Raw genomic sequence first — 18,318 nt, 5'->3', positions numbered from 1 at the left:
TCCAGCCTCCCCGCGTTAGCAAAAAATATTATGTTGTAAATATAAAATGAGAACAGGAAATGATAACCCGCGGGTCGCACCACCCCCGCCTTGCACACATGCATAACTTTATATCCACAGATAATTAATTACATTCGAAAAATGTTGCCACTTATAAAACATTTAGCATTTTTAATGCTTACAAGTTACAATCAAACTTTAACATGAAGCTTTTCTTTTTTACATGAATTAGCAAGAAATTTACAAGAAGTCGTAATTGGTAATTCTAAGAATTCATTAAAGGATGTTCCTACTTAAAATTAATAATTCTTAAAAGAACTTATGACGTCAACTAATTCCGCATATAAAATAATCTGTATAATCAGAATTAACTATTCCAAAATTGAAACAGGCGTTAGCTATCATCTGAATAACTGTTAAACTTCAGGGTTGGTAATCTAAACGGGGATTGGGTCATTTTTTGTGAGATTTATTTATTTTTTGCCCGGGGTGGCAATCTGGATTTTAGAATTATCTACTCAAGAGCCACATGTGCGTACACCGGGCGTCTCGGTGATAAACATTTTATTGAAATGCAAGCAAAAACTTCTAACCAAATGTTTGGTACCAATTTAGGGGTTTCATTCGGAGGAAGTTGTTTTTCAGATCAATATTATAACTTCCCTGAATTGCGGGCGATATTAAATGTTGCGTTCGGTTTGAGATATCCGTTTTCTTACAAAAATAACAATAATTGAACAAAACTTCATACCTAGTTATAAAGATAAGTGTGAATAATACGTTACTTTCAGGAGGCAAGCTTTATTGATAATCTTGTGTCGGAATAAATATTTACTTATACTAACCAAGTATTCTAATTTAAAGCAACTCTATCTCTGTCTAAACAAAATGGCAAACTTTTCGCAAATACCAATTCAAACAGCGCAAAACTTGACCCAAAGACAGCAGTATAAACTAACAACGCATGTATTGAACAATGCATGACATAAACAGCCGCGTCCTTGATACTACTGAGGGTACTATTTTTACCCCACAGATGCTCCCCGTGTCCCGTGCTGGTCTATTTCAAGATCACTCCTCCCTTGATCCACCCTTACTCTCGTAATGTGAGACTAAGAGGGCTTGCCACGCGTCGTTTGTGCAAACATTATCTAACAATGAGGTGAATGTAAATTATCCACTAGAGAACAGTGGAAAGTTCTAGTGGCCAATACGAATGCGAACTTACGAAGGACAAGGAACATCGATTGAAGATAATAATATGATGAACTAAAGCCCAGTATTTTTTACACTGAGTATTTTACGGGAAAAGTGGTGAAAGAAATAGACAATCTGAACCTTAAAGCGATGGTATTACAGGAACAGTATAGTTCATAAGACATACACCATTTAGCAATGATAAGATGTGAGTGAAGACTTCAAGAAACATTGCTAATCTTACTTCTCAGATAGAAGTAAACGATCAGCTTCTTCAATTCAAAATGCACACATCAAATCGTGCAAATGTAGCCATTGCATAATTCGATATTAAAGACGAAATGCGTTATATAAATAGAGTTGCATAGTGTGCATGACGCAGGTCACCCGACACGGTAATGTGCGTTGAGGCGATACATCTGGCGAGATCGTAGCCAGTGAATTTGAGGTTGCTGTGGGACACTTAGAGGACGACCTATTTTATCGATTTAATAAGGACACTAGACTGATATCTATGTATAGTGACAGTTGTATTATTGCATAGATACCTAAGATTGGTAGTAGGTACTTTCTAGAAAGGAAAAGTTATGGTCGTGATCGATTGCGAGAGAAGGCGTTTATAAAATTATATCACCCGTTTGGTAAAATTTAATTTTGAGATCCTGACATTTATAAATCCTTTAGATTTAGATCCTTTGGATTTATAATTTCAATTGCTTTCTATAAACATAAGTAATTCTGTACCAACCTAGATCATATAAACATAATCGTAATTACATATAAAATTTCCACACGTATAATAGATACATTGTAAAACTGATTCACATTATCTAAAAGTAATAACCGATAGTTGAACATTATCTTCGTATTCTAAAGGAAACTACATTGTTTGCGGATATGTGGGTGCCTGTACAATAATTATTAACGAGCGGGTAATAAAATTATTGGTGACGACGTATGTATGAGATATTTATACTGACGCCATTTTTCTAGAAACTTAAAGATTAAATAATGTTTTATTGGTGTTACATAGTTGGGTGGGTATCTTTTAATGGAATAATTTACAGTTATTTTTAGAGATTAACATTTTGTTCAATTCTTATTATAATTTATATGTACTCTGTACAAAAACAGTTCAATTATAAATATAAATATTATAAAAAATGAAGTAGGTATATCTTCATTGTGTCACTATAAAATAATGAATTAAGCGTAAAATTGTAAATAATATTTATGTTGTGTCCTTAGATCATTAAGTAATGGATAACACACGCAGGCGTTTCCCCTTTTGCCGAGGTATAAGATTATTCGAATCGAAAAATCTTATGCTTTCATAAAAACTACTTGCGTAATCGATTACGAACACTCTGCGTATTCGTAAAACATCGAAAGGACGTCTGCGAGTGCTCCGCTAAAAATGCCGTTTTGCACTGTCAAGTCTTGCAGAAGCAATTCAAACATGTCGAATATTAAAAAAGATGGAATAACCTTTCATTTGTGTATATTTTTTTATTTTTTTAACGTACATTTCTAATTAAATGCAATTTCTAATAATCGTCGATGTATCGTTTAGCGATATGATCAAGACAAATAATCGAGTCATGTGTGTACTCGATCATTGATGCGGCCTCACGAGACTATCATGGAAAGAAAATATACAAATTTAATCTTTATAAACTAAGCGATAAAGTTGAATTTAGAACGCGATATTGAACCGCACTCCCCACGAGACTATAAAGTGATGTAGCGAGACTATCTTGAAGAGAAAATATACAAATTTAATCTTTATGAACTAAGCGATAAAGTTGAATTTAGAACGCGATATTGAACCGCACTCCCCACGAGACTATAAAGTGATGTAGCGAGACTATCTTGAAGAGAAATTCAAATTTAATCTTTATGAACTTAGTGATAGAGTTGAATTTAAAAACTCGTCGCTTAAAAGGTCATTAATTTTTACGACTTTCTTAGTGACGGACTGCTTTTAACTTGAACGTCGATAAAAAAATATTTTTCTAAGTATAATTTGAAATGAGATGAGAATTAATCTTTATTATATTAAAATTTTACACAACTGCATAAAAAGGAGTATAATGTTTATTTTGTAAGTCTTGTATTTATATTTATTAAAATTTACGCTCGGTTACTTTTAACTGGCAGAACATTTTAATGGTACGGAACCCTTCGTGCGCGAGTCCGACTCGCATTTAGCCGTTTTTTTTGTAATGTTAATCTTGTAACCTTTCTATTATGTAATCTATACTAATATTATAAAGCTGAAGAGTTTGTTTGTTTGTTTGTTTGTTTGAACGCGCTATTCTCGGGAACTACTGGTCCGATTTGAAAAATTCTTTCGGTGTTAGATAGCCCATTTATCGAGGAAGGTATATATCATCACGCTACGACCAACAGGAGTGGAGCCACGGGGGTGAAACCGCGCGGAGCAGCTACTTTATTTATATGTATGTACGAATATTGCGTATATTTCAGATTTACAAAAAATCCTGCTTTAAGGCTAAGGTGGATTGAATACTGTGGGAGAAAATCAGAATGGACACCTCGGTACAGAAATAATAAAAATTTCTGGACCGATATTTATTTTATTGAATATAATATTTGATGTGTTGAATAAATACATATTCAAATACAAATAAAATGGCGTTTTATTGTTTTTTCGTATGCATATAATAATGATGAAAACGTTACAAATGACCTGTGTAGTATTTTTTATGAATATAATATTAATGTTATTTCTAATTTCAACAAAATTATTATTTTTGTAATATCGATATGGTTACATCCCTTTAGAGCGATTGTATTATTACGTATATGTATAGAGATTTTTCTGTGTAATCGATGTATGTGTGCAAAAACATGCTAGTCTGTCCATTTTGTAATAGTTTGAGTTTGTAAAGACACAAATTATTTTTGTGAATGTGTGATTGTGTTTCAAAGTGTGAGTTACCCTCCCCGCACCAAAACCGGCAGAAAGTTTAGTTAGAACATTTGCCAGCGTGCTCCATCCATTACTTAATGATCTAAGGTTGTGTCCTATTTCATGGAAACAATAATTACAATAGAAATTATAATTGAGCCAGTTAAAAAGTCCAACTTATAAACAAACACATCCGTTATGAATTTATACGTTAATACAACAAAAAATTATAAAACATGCGGGTCAAGTGAAGATTGTTTCTAGGCATATTAATAGTTCACGTACCATAAATATCGATTTCAAATGCTATAAAAATATAAATATTGAAATAAAAATGTGTCTTCTACGCTAAAATTAAACGGACGTTCGTTTATTTGTCACAAATAATCTCAAAAACTATACCGATATTGTTACTTGAATATTGTGTAGGTCGCGTTTTACTCGCAGATAAATGGTTAGTAAATCTTTTTGCTATTCTGCCCTTAGGGATTTACTTAAAAAAGTGTTCATAACGTTTTTGATGATATTTTCCCCTGGGTTTTCAACGAATTCTATTAAAAACATTAAAAATAAATGATGAGGCTAACTTATAATTATAGTTACCTAGTTTTTTTTTGTTTAGGTTAGATAATCTATCTGCATTATTGCATTATTATTATTAAATCAAAAAAACCGCCATTTAACACAACGATATAATTTTGCGTATGTATGTATGTATGTACACGTGAACCGACGCACCCCAGCTGTCAAGCTATTTCGGTCTGATAGTGCACGGGGGACTGCGCCTGCGCATGACATATTGCATAAGTATTCATATCTCCATTTTATTTTAAATGATTTTTAGGTTTTAATTATGGAGTGAAGAACTAAATAATTAACTTTTTTGTATCGATTACTTATCTGATTTTGATGAAAAAAAACTTTATTTTTTTTGCTTTGATCCTGAATATTCTTTCTGTATACTTACTTACCTACTTATTACTATATCAAACATTAACTTTCATATCAAAAGAAATACCGATATTATGTCCTCAAATGTTTCAATTTGTATGTTTGAACTTGATAATAATATTGTGATCGAGCCTTCGAATTTATTAACTGATCCAGCTATAAAACAGTTTTATTGTTGACACAAGTACTTAATTAAACGAAAAGACACATAATAACAAATTACTTAAACATTAAAAACTTTCGAGACTTCCGAACCTAATTAAGGTGTGTTTCGAGTCATTATATATTTTTTAGAATTTAAATGGTTATTATCGTTAAATAGACGATTTGTCGCAATTAACCTTAAATACTCGGCTATACATAAATCACGATTACGTTTATCAGTTTGTTTGTGTTGGTCAAAAGTAAAGGTGAGTGCACAAGAAAATATGGTAGGTAAGTAGGTACCTATTTGCCTATTGCGTTATTTTAATTTTATGAATCTTTATTGATTATTGTGCTAAAAAACAGTAAATTAAAACAGTACAAACTTAGTTTATGGACTTCGTTATCGTATATAAATTTTAAGTATAATTTTCTTTGGTCTGTGGTATAATCAAATAATTGAAAAATAAAATACTTAATAGATTAGGCTTTTTCATCACCGTACATAACATAGATAAAATACAATAGATTATCAAATTAACTGAAAAGATAAATTAATTCCAACAGAGACATCGGTATCGTTTTTTAAACGTCAACAAAAGCATTACTTTATTTAGATAAACCTGTACTTATTGTAAATGGAGGCAGTTCTGAGCTGTGATTGGTCACTTGACTCATTGAATGTCATTTGTTTTGAATAATAATGACGTTTGGACGAGAACTTAACTAATTGCAGTCGAGATAAGCGTTCTTTGTGTTATTATATTATTTTTTATATTTATTTAATGACATACGATCCTTTTGCTTGATTTTAATCTATTTATTCTTTTATGGAAACAAAATTATATAGATTATGCTTCATAATAGTGCAAGTAATAGTGTCATTATTTGAATATCTGAATGATATTCAAATAATGACACTATTTGAATGTCTTTTATTCATTGGCGCAGATACAAAAATTATTGACTAATGTAAGTATATGCGAACATTATAGTTTTATTAAAATTGAATAGCAAGGTATTTTTTTTCAAATCTTCACCTACAAATGATTCGGATTTGTTTTTAGCAATTCAATTTGCAAAAACATGAACCCAAAAAAAATAAAGTGTCATTAAAAGCACAATTTTTGAACGTATCTCAGTCTTATCATCCTGCAAATACCAAACTAAAGCACATGCATTGTTATTTAAGGGCTTGGTCTAGTAGTGCAAACAAATGCATCCTGTCATCCTATATGTAAATAATACAAATGTACTAAGGGAAAGTTGCTCCACTTAATTTTTAAAAATTAAATCATTCGTATGCATAATTTAATATTCGTAATAAGTACCAAAAATGACAATTTGAAACAATTTTCGTGAAAATTACACCGGGTGATTTTTTTTATCAGTACACAAAATTTGCGAATACTTTCTATTGATATCTTCAACTTCATGTTTTTAAAACTGATCAACTTTTACAAAGAAATTTGGACAAAATATAAAAAAAATAAGCTTTCCATACAAAATGCATAACTCTATACATTTTTTTCGACCTAAGTTTCTTAGTGAAAGTTGTTCAGTTTAACTAATAAAACGGATAAACAAATTTTGTATATAATAAAAAAAATGTAATGTTTGTGTTAAAAAATTATAAAATAGAAAAATACGCAAATGAAAACAAAAGATATTTATTTCTGACTAGCTTCCGCCCGCGACTCCGTCCGCGCGGATGTCGGTCTTCGCGTCTTCTACAGATTTATTATATTATGTATAATATATAGATTTATATTGATAAACCTAATAAATCTTTTGCTAGCATTCTGATGCTTTATCGGTTGCACTGGATTTATCTCTTTTTTTTTTCAATCGCTTAAATGATAATATAGGATCGGTCCTTGATGGGCATCGAATGCTGAAGTCTCGAATCAATCAATTCAGACAGTAGGCAATTTATGTAAAATCTTGATAATGGTCCATCATTTTATTTTGCCTAAACGTTAAATATTTTTTTATATATTCTATTTTTAATGAATGATTCACTCCAGTCCAAACAGCAAATAAGCAGACTTCTGCTTATTTGTATTTCAAAAGTGTTATTTTTTGCATTGTATTTCAAATATTATTTTTTTTTTATTTTTAACCGCATCTTCCGCATTCATGTCTTTTGCCGGAATTAGACATTTAACTTCTACTAGTCCCATTTTCCCTTTTTGATATGGGAGTGTATAAAGTAAATTTTTTAGATATTTCTCGTTATACTTTTAAAAAGTTATTATTGTCATTTTGCTCATTAGGTAAAGTAATTTCGATATCAGTTTTAAGTTTTTTGATACCTGCAATAATAACGTCATAATCGCCTGCACATACTTAACGATTACACCCTGTATACAATCCACCATCCACATTCATAATGTTTTCCTGTCCTCCTCTCCTTTACGCTGTTCACCGATACATTTTAAATGAGTAAATCTGCTACCACTGAAGGATGTTTCATTGTGATCAGCAAATTTTCACCACTGTTGTCGATTATTTGTTTTTCATTTTTAATCAGCAATTGGGAATCATCAGTTTTGTTTTTTGCAGATTGGTGATGTACCCTAACAATACGTCGAAAAGGGAAAGCATCAACGAATTATCGTTTTCGTCCTCTTTTTTTATTCTTCGCGTCTCTGTTACTTCTGTTTGTTTAGTTCTCAACACCCACTGAATTTTCTATGTTATTGTGATCTTCCATTACATCTGAGTTTTGATGATGTGATGATAATCCATTCGTTTTAATATTGGTACTTAGAGTTGGTAGACTAAACTAGAAATGGCGGACTAAATTTGTCAGCGCGTCTGTAAGATCAGAATATAAAACCAACATCCTGTATTTAAGTTACAAAATTAATAATCAAACAACATGCCGCTACGTTGAAAATGACTAGAAGAAAAAATTAAAACACCTCGGATCAATTTTGGAATAAACAAATCATTTTCCCCGTATGGGGATTTCCCCGGATGAACTTGGGAAGTTCAAGTTCTCAATACAAGTTTATATTATATTTCGTATTAATTCTCAAACGAAAAATAAACATTTTTGGAACTTCAAAAAAATTATATTATAAGAACATTTATGAGCTTACTTTAGTTTTAAAGAAATATACATCCCTTTACTGACACCCCGTAAAATAAAGAAATTGTTGCCAATCACCTTTGCAATCTATTTGGTTTCATTAACTTTATGTTCGAAGATAATTTTTTTTCTAGTAGTTACACGCGTATTTTTTTCGTTTATTTTCCATATCGAAATCAGATGTTGAAAAATACGAATATTTGCACAAAACTAAGATAAAAATAATCAATTAACAAAAATATTAAATTTAATGAAGTAGAGCAACTTTCACTTCGGTATGAAGGAAAATCGAGCGTAGAGCACACGTCAGAACGCTCCGGCCCAAGGAGCGCGACTAAAGAAATTCGCTAGGATTTTTCCTAATTATTTTAAATATATTTTAATATTTAAAGAATTATCAAAATTAAAAAAAAAATTTTTTAAAGGATTAATACTCATTGGTCTTCAACCAACTCGAATAAATTAATGGAAAAAATAACTTTTAGCAGTATTTATCAATAGATTTTGTAAGGCAAAAAATGGGAAATTTAATGAATTTATAACGTTCTAATTAAGAAAATCATAAGTTTTTCGGCAATTGTATTCAGCAGTTTTTAATAACGACTATATAAGGATAATAATGTGCTGATCAGATTGTGTAAATTGTAATCGGTTGCAACGTAGTGAGTGCACAAACTTAGCTCGAAATGTCTTTGGGGGAAAGAGACTTATCTTGAAGGCCTGATTATGGTAAAATAAAGTAACTTTATAAATGTGAAAAAATTCACGCGCATTGCGTATATATAACACTAATTGATAAACAAGAAAAAAAAATTCAGTTTATCATTTCATTAGCCGGGAAAAAATTGTCAAATAACTTGTTGAAAACGCAATTTTGCTAGACTGCAGCCTTAAGTATTTCAAGTGTATAAAACATTCCTCCGATATATAGAAAGCATCCAAAAGATAAACCGTCTAGACGAAATAAACCACTCGAATACCAGTTCGATTGCTCACTAGGCTAGTCGTTTGGGTTGCTAGTTAAAAAATAAAAACATTTTGTTTTTAAAGTGGCAACTTTAAAAGGTTGGAGGCGAATCAAGGCACGGGACATTGAAATGTGATAAGGATTAGGTGCGGTCATAGTTTGTGTTGCGGAATTTTATCTAAGCTTTTTGAAGTAATTGAAGTGTCATTACGTTTAAGTAATGTTGAGCTGATTTTTTTCGAATTAAAATTCAATTGTTATTCATAATTTCTGTAGTTTGAAAGTTTTGTTTTGTTATTATCAAATGTGTTTAAGGTTGTAGTAAAGATCTTTATTTCAATAACTAAGCTTTTATTATATTGGTAACTAGGTACAGAGGAAGATTTCAATAAAAATCTGCTCATTCATACTTTCACCTGCTTTCAAATGTAAAAGTTGGTATAAATCAAAAATTAGCATAAGACAATATAAAATAAATTGATTGTAAAATGTACGGGATAAATTATATAAATCAAACGTGTAGCCCATAAAGTGCTGAACCCCCTAGGGAGTGGTTCGCGAATGAAGAATGCTCGTTCGCCGTGTACTGAGCAAAATATGTCAATTTCTACGTGATTGCATTAAATTCAATTATTTGATAAATATGTTTGTGATCGCGCTGTTTTTAGATTTATTGCATCGATACCTTATTACATTTGTAAAGGGATAAATAGTTAATACTTTAACGTAATATAAACACTGTTGTAGCCTGCAGGAATGTGCAAGAATTAAAATACAGTTATTATAGGAAGCTCTAATAATAAATAAATAAATAAATAAATAAATAAATATTATAGGACATTATTACACAAATCGACCTAGTCCCACAGTAAGCTCAATTAAGGCTTGTGTTGTGGGTACTAGGCGACGATAAATATAATATTTAATAAATACATATATAGATAATAACACCCAGACCCAAGAACAAATAATTGAATGATGAATTCAAACAAATATTTGCCCTGACCGGGGATCGAACCCGGGACCGTCGGCTCAGTAGGCAGTTACTTTACCACTGCGCCAACCGCGTCGTCAAAATAATCTTTCGCAAATTAATCGCTTATTGTAAGTAGAGAATCCAATCCCGCATCAAAATCGCGATCCCGCAAGCCTGCGGGATTAAGATCATCAATCCCGCGGATCCCGCGGGATTTGCGGGATTGATTTTAATTATTATTATTTTTGTTTCATGTAATTTAAAGAAAGAAAATACACACAAATATTTTTTTTATGATTATTCTTATCAACATGAAGCAAAGTTATCACTTCCCTACTAATATTATAAATGCGAAAGTAACTCTGTCTGTCCGTCTGTCTGTTACTCAATCACGTCTAAACTACTGAACCAATTTTCATGAAATTTGGTATGGAGATATTTTGATACCCGAGAAAGGACATAGGCTACTTTTTATCCCGGGAAAATAACGCAATCCCGGAAATCCCACGGGAACGGGAACTATGCGGGTTTTTCTTTGACTGCGCGGGCGAAGCCGCGGGCGGAAACCTAGTATATTATAAATTAAATATAATGATGATGTTTAAGACAATACAATATTCACAATATTTCACGTTTCATATTTAGATTTTTATTTGAAATAGAACATATTCATTGGTTTTAGAGGCATTTTAAATCAGCTTATTTTTTTTTTGAAAATACTTTCGAAGAAATGATAAAGTATCTAACGTTTCATCTTTTAGATTTGATCTTATGTTGTTGCATAAATAACCAGCGGCGGAAAAAGCACGCTCGGCTTCCACACTTGTAGGCGGAATTGACTTTACATAAGTATAAACAGCTTCCAAATACTTCCCCCTATTCCCTCCACATTCAAAAAGTGTCAATATCAAATCAGTTGAATTATCTCGAGTGGGTACACGCACAGCAGCTCTAGACTCTGCCACCCATTCAGTACGCGCAAAGTTAAATCCCCGTGCGCCGTAGGGGAATCCCCAGTCATAGAGTACCTACTGGAACTGACATTGATTACGTTCCGTTCCGTCCGATAATAGTTCAGATCATCGTCTGAGCCTATTTTTCTTACTTTTTTTCAATCCCGCGAACGTGCGGGATCCCTCATGAGTAATCCCGCATTTTTGATCCCGCAAAAAAGGTGCGGGATCCCGCATTAGCGGGATCCCGCGTTTGCGGGATTGGATTCCCTAATTGTAAGAGATTAATTTGCCTCGAGTCTCGACTCTCTATAAAATTAATCATTTTACTTGTGCCTCAAAGAAAGAGCTTATTTACGTTATCATTTTAATTAGGTATAGGTAGGTAGTGGATCCCCCAAAGTACGAATTGACACAAAGACTAGAACAATTCAACATAAAGAAAGCCATTCACGCGCCAATTAAATTACCTTGAAGCGGCTTATTAACTATTGTCGGAATTTGCGCATTGTATAATGCACTGCGGTTTATAGTAGTCGCTAATAGTCAATGCAATATGAATAAAAGCACTCGTGACCAACGCCTTATGTTACAGACAATTGTGAAAGGATCTTATAATGCGTGCTAAATACACAAGACCTTTCAGGCGTCAATTAGACATGTGAATGATCCTTGTCACATTTGATTAAAATGTTCGAGCTTAGCTTAGGTATAAGTCTTTATCTAACTTCTAGCTAGATTCTATTATGATAAAAGTAGCATTTACTTGAACTGAAGGGCTTTAATCTATTACTAAGTATATAACCTTTTTGTAAATTAATTAATATTTAATATTTTATTTATTGAAGTCAGGATTTACGTGGACACAGCTAGTCTAAATTTAAATCTTCAATTACTTAATTTTAATTACTTTTTGAGTGACAACTACTCAACATTAATATTAAATACTCCAGGACGGAAAAGTCAATGGAATATCCTTTGAAGATGAGCATACCGTATTTACTTTTGAAGATAAAAGCGATCATTAATTTGGTTCAAAATGGTGACGTTTCTACATTGCTAAATTACCTTACTTCGTTCTTGCATTACAGCTGGTGAATATTGCCCAAAATATAATTTTATATTTAACCCATTTAAAGGAAATAAAAGAGTTTTATTATTTATCCGCGTGTTCATTCTTTGCAATTGGCTGTTAATTGCTGTTAAAGCTACAGTTACATTATCACAATTCGGACACCATCTGCGCCATTTCATTGAAAACAGACAAGAAAAATACGAGTTTTGCGTTTCCTACCAATAGTCGATGAAATGTTGTATTGTGAATGGGCGGCTTTATAATATAACAAGTTTGAAACTCGTATTACATTTTTCGTTTAAATAATTAACGAGATGACGTAATTCTTTTCGGGAATAAATTTGGATGCGGCAAGAAGACAGAGAATTGCGCGTACCAAAAAATTATTATCCCGAAAAAAAAACGAACCATAACTACATAGGACAATAATTATAATGAGACTTTTTTTGCAACAAACAAAGCAGTGTTTATACATTTCACCAATACGCTAACACACGTCGGTTCAACAGATTATTACCAGTCGTCGAGGCCGGAATGACCCCTCGCTTATTTCAAATCCCTCTAACCAATGAAATATGTAACAAAGGGAAAACGGGTTATGTCACCCCGATGTGGCGAATAAAGGAACCGTTTGTGAATGCCACACGATTATGAATAACTTAGTCAATGGTTACGAAGGGTTAAGCCCGATATACCGTGATTATGTTGTTACGGGATAAATATTTACTATGTACGAGGCTTGTAATAAAGAAATTCTATCGGTTGTCACAATATTTGAATCGATTATGCAAAGGGGACAGGTAGGATAAGCGGTAGTTATCGCATTATTTTGTTCCTGCCATGTTGTTAAATACTCTTCATTATTTTCAGTATTTAAATACCTAAAACTGAAATAAAGAATATAAATTCGTCCGTATTAACTGTTAACTATTAACTACCATTGTGTTATTTGACCATACAATTTCCTATTTAAATCACTATAAACATTCAAAAGGTCACAAAATTCCTGCCAAAAATCTCGACTTACCTGACGGACCTGCTTGTACTGTTCCTCAAAGCTCCATCCAGCGGCACTTCCTTCAGAGGAAGACGACGACGCAGAGCCCGCCGGCTGTGCGGGGGGCGGAGGCGCCGGCGCGAGGAACGCTGGCGGCGCGTACGGGAAGCCCGGGCCTCCGCCCGCCAGCGCGAACACGCTGTTCGGGGTAGATAGAGGAGCACCCTGGGCCAGGGACGCCAGCGAAGAGAGGTGCGGGTGGAGAGACGTCTTCAGTGACTCGAAGTCGTCGCGGACCTAAATAAAGACCTTGGTTAACGAGAGTGTGGTAGGAAAAAGACGGTAAAAGTTACTCAGAATCTTCTATATTTGTTTAGAGTTGGAGTTAGTGCTACTACACTACCTGTGGCAAATCTGTGAAGGCTTCAAAGTACCTTTGTCAAGAAACAGAGTTAGAAGTTAAAATCGTACATTTACGCTTTATAGAATTAATAATCATTCATTAAAAGAATCACTTTACATATAAAACCATACATAAGACAAGTCAATAACTGCGTTAAAAACAACCGACTTCAAACTTGCACTTGCAACATTTACAAATACAGACAAAAATGCTCATAAAATAAAAACTACTGGGCCTATCCGAATAAAATTTTTATGGGACCAATTCGACACCATTCCGCATCGAACAAAAAAAGAATCACGTAAATCGGTTCAGAAACCACGGAGTAATCGGTGTACATACATAAAAAAACAAAAAAAAAAAAACATACCGGCCGAATTGATAACCTCCTCCTTTTTTTTGAAGTCGGTTAAAAACATCATTCCATATTTATCATTCCATATTTATTTTCCACTACATCTTATATCTTGTAAATTCTTTGAAATAAATGTCTATCTAAACCTACATTTTATATCATTTCCATTACCTTAATCTCCCTCTCCAGAGGTCTCGGTGAGTTCCTCTGGTGGGGGTGGTTGAGCTGGTTCATCTGTTGGTGGTTCATGGCGGCGTGGTGGGTCAGGTTGTGGTGCGGCATCGGCTGGTGCTGTATGCTGACGTCACGGCCTACGCCCTCGTCGGAGCTCTCGCAGGACTGCTCTCCGGATGACTCGCCTTCGGATCTGGCTGACTGGAGAAAAGTGATGATTAGTGAAATGCATAGTAAAATGTAATGGTATACTAAAAATGGTAAAAGGAATTTCAGCAAAGATAGGCATGGATTATTACAAATAGGTACAGACGAATAGTAGTAAGATGGTAAGGGTGATAGAAAGAATGGAAGATTTGTATAAGGAAATTGAATAAGGATTTTTCAATAAAGCAGTTTATGAAATTTAAACATTTCCTATATGTAAATCCAATGTGTGCAGCAGAAAAAAGTAACAATACAATTCCTAATATTCCTAAAATACAACAGCTATATCTGTTCGATAAATAGTTACAAATCATAGACGAGAGGGCACTAAGAGGGCATTATCACAGCGAATAATTGTAGATCTCGGTTAACCTGTATTATTCAATGTAAAAACACGAGACTGGCTTAAATGCCCCTACATAATCTTGTACATAATGAGAATGTTAAGTTTATAAGTGTCGCATTTTAAATTATTTCCAAGTGGCAGGTGACTAGCTTCTGGAACGGCAATTACTCATAAATGTCGCGAGGCGTCAGGCAATGTTATAAAAAGAAAAAATACGGTGGCATCATTAAATTATGTCGTTTTATCTGTTTGCGTGTTCCTGCCAATCTGCGTTTTACATATCTACATCGGTTTGTCGATGTCTTGTTTGTCGAATGCTTTTCGGCCGCTGTAGTGTCAAACAAGTCTGTGGCTATATAGCAAACAAATAGAGATTTAATACTGTTTTAAAACATCATACCCCCGAGTACTTGGAATCTAAAGAATTATTAACAGAATATATAATAATTGATATCAAAATCAATATGAAACAAATGAACTCTGACAGAAAACTAAATTACAACGCAAATGCTTACAATGAATAACATCGAACACCGGCGATTATTCCTTGTTTACAAATAATTACCGGTCAGCAATCGTGAACTGAACGCCGAATCTATTTTAATTAATAGAAATATTATACATTGTTTCCACACGTGATTATTTCGTGGAATTTGTTATAAATCAATCGAACTGCAATCAAAACAAATGCTTTTTTGAAATTATTAACCGTTTTAAGTTCTGCATAAATGAATATCGACACTAATTAGCCATCATTATCTTTAATACTTGGTGCAGTAAACGATGAAAATCTTCCGTATTCAAAGCTGTATTCAGAAAATGTAAGAAATTATTTATCATATGAATAACAGCTAGTAACATCTTAAGAAATTCGTGTATCCTAAGTAATACCTCAAAGTAAATTAGGAAATTTCTCATACATTTGGTCAATTTATACGACAATTGTAAAAACAGCATATGGCGGACCACGGAATCACCTGAAGGCTCTTATTACGCAATAATTTTATTTCTGCGGTAGCTTTTCGCCGCACTGATATAATTTGTCTTTAAATATACCTACTTGTGTTATTAAAGTTATTGTTTTTATTTCTGTAGCAGATATATTATTTATAGTATACATCTTATAACTTGTATTAAATGTCAAACGATATTTATGTTTGCGGAAAAGTATTGATATTTTAATTAAACGTTCTAAAAGTTTTAATGAATGGCAACATGCCTGATCATTCTGAAACAAATTTAACATCTCACATCTTCATCTCTTGATCTTTTATCTTTTACGACTGACCTTTATGTGCTTTCTCAATAAATATTGTATCGCAAATTCCTTTGTATTCACTAATTAAAAGAATACAATGATAGCAAGCCAAAATCGTACACCGAATTGGGAATCAATAACAAAACTCCAAAGGTAAAAGCATCGAAACGAGCGCAGCCCGCGGCCCTCAATTACGACATTAAAATTATTATTTTATTTCCATTTTTATTTATTATTCGCATTATTATATTGTGTGGAGTTATTATCGGTGAAATGTTTCGTTCGGATAAACGTTCGAGTCGAAACGACACGCAATCGCTGCTGTGCCGTTTTGGGGTTCAGTCTCTGATTGTAAGTGCATTGAAAAATTAAAAAAAAATAGGTTCATATGTGTATATGTGTCAATAATATTAGCCCCCCTTTGTTCCCTTAATAATGGTATTAATATTTTAAACAATTTCGAGCATTTATAGTTAATGAAGACATTAACATTAAACTCATTTAGTGAAGAAGACGAACCATTTTTTTGCATAGACTGAGACGAACATGAATATATAAACTCTATAAATTAGGTTCATCATCCGAATTATTTGAATGTAGTTGCGATTATATTGTGTCAATAAAATTTGTTAATAACGTGCGAATTGGCAGTCTGGATCTTACTCGTTTATCAACAAAAAAAATTAAAAATCAATCTATCACCTACAGAACCCTCCATCGCCTAACTAATTTAAAAACACGACTTTCTCATGGTTTTGACTGCTACTGAATTCCGTCTGACTTTTTGTTTCTTTCGTGTGACCGCAATTTAATATAAACGCTCTATCAATAAATTCCTATAATATACAGGTACAACATTAGCGGAAATTTGTTCGAGCAATGTAAACAAGGTGATATATTATTATTTTATTATCGAGTGATGAACTGTAAAAATGACATGCCGGGGATAACGTTAGCACAACATATGCTAACGCGAAGGCAAACAGAATCGGTAACTCGCGCCTTTGTCGAAATCCAGCTCGTGATTTTATAATATAATTTTAACTGTAAGATGTTTAGTTAGCTGATGAAAAGCGCGGCGAGTGCGAGTCAATATAGCTGACCGGAATTTCTCTAGCACAGAATTACTATGAAGATTATTATGGGGTTACGATTACCTAAATCATTACCGGAGCCTTTAGCTAATCCGATTTTATCATACATATTTTTAAATTTATAAAAAGTACCTTGCTTGTAAATAACGAAACAATGTCACAACAAAACAGAGACACAAAATAACACAAGTGCGTATACTCGAAAACTAAAACACTGAAAGTAAAAGTAAGGGTACATCAATTCGGGGCCATTAAAGGAAAAGAGCTTATATTTTAGATAAACAAGGAATGAGTTCGGCTCTATTCTCAGAAGATTTCCGAACCCATATTAACTCCAATATAAACGGGTGAACCAATGCTGATTAACACTTTCGTCAATTATATGACTGAACGCGACAAGAGACTTAAACCTTACGCAGTTAAGACGCATTTTACTGCGTGAACTATTAAGGAGCTTAAAAATCAATGAAGGCATAAATGGAGTTACACTTATGGAGGTTACTAAGCTGTATACGAGATTACCAGTACGCACCTCATGAAAAAAATTACGCACTGAATATTGAATCTTAATCCACCGCAATATTGTTGACAGTTGACAAGATGACTCGATAGGAGAAACGCCGACTTGATACAATGTAATATTTGTGATAGAAATCATAATCGTGTCTATGCGAGCGGCTTTTATGAGGCGTAATCAAATAGAAACTTGTAATGAAAGATGTCATGTACATTTAACAAGTTTGGTATGCAAAACAAATATAGGCGGTAATAAAATATTGAACATTTAGATGTTAACGCCGATAGATGTGATGTAAAGGCGTGATTTTCGAAATACATTAACAAACCGGCGAGTATTGATTTAGACCTTATAAATACTCAGCTAGGCCGACATGACCTACGCAAATAGAGACTTATAGAAACAAAGGGTTTATACATTGGCAAGATGATGTAAATGTTCGCATTCACGATCCCTGGAACTTTTATTAGCAGGATCGGTCACGACGAGCTTTGTCCACACATTAAGAGAATTAGCACCCGGGACCCTTGCTACCTTCTATTTACATAGACGGGACTGTGTTTGCCTAGATACGAGCCCAACAGTTCGCAAGCCGTTGCGTCACACATTTGTGCAACGCATCGGAGATAAAGAAAATTCTAAGGATTACGTAAGTTTCAAGGAATTTCCGAT

The 18,318-nt window shown here is 33.3% G+C and overlaps 1 protein-coding gene across 3 annotated transcripts in view; it reads right to left on the bottom strand.

The window, feature by feature from the left end:
• The window catches only part of retn (retained), a 117,727-nt gene that overhangs the window by 65,005 nt on the left and 34,404 nt on the right, over positions 1 to 18,318 (bottom strand). For all 3 annotated transcript variants that reach the window (XM_089704820.1, XM_089704818.1, XM_089704819.1), the window contains 2 exons: positions 14,222 to 14,425; positions 13,323 to 13,589 (listed from right to left, as the gene is read on the bottom strand). In XM_089704820.1, the coding sequence (XP_089560946.1) occupies positions 13,323 to 13,589; positions 14,222 to 14,332 (378 nt within the window). In that variant the 5' untranslated portion in view covers positions 14,333 to 14,425. The remainder of the gene's footprint in view (positions 1 to 13,322; positions 13,590 to 14,221; positions 14,426 to 18,318) is intronic.

The sequence above is a fragment of the Colias philodice genome, chromosome 16 (assembly GCF_061535455.1).
Source record: "Colias philodice isolate Cphi_HAF_F1 chromosome 16, ilColPhil1 Martin Lab GWU primary, whole genome shotgun sequence".
Classification (NCBI taxonomy): Eukaryota; Metazoa; Arthropoda; class Insecta; order Lepidoptera; family Pieridae; genus Colias; species Colias philodice.
This window is presented reverse-complemented; position numbering and strand designations above follow the sequence as displayed.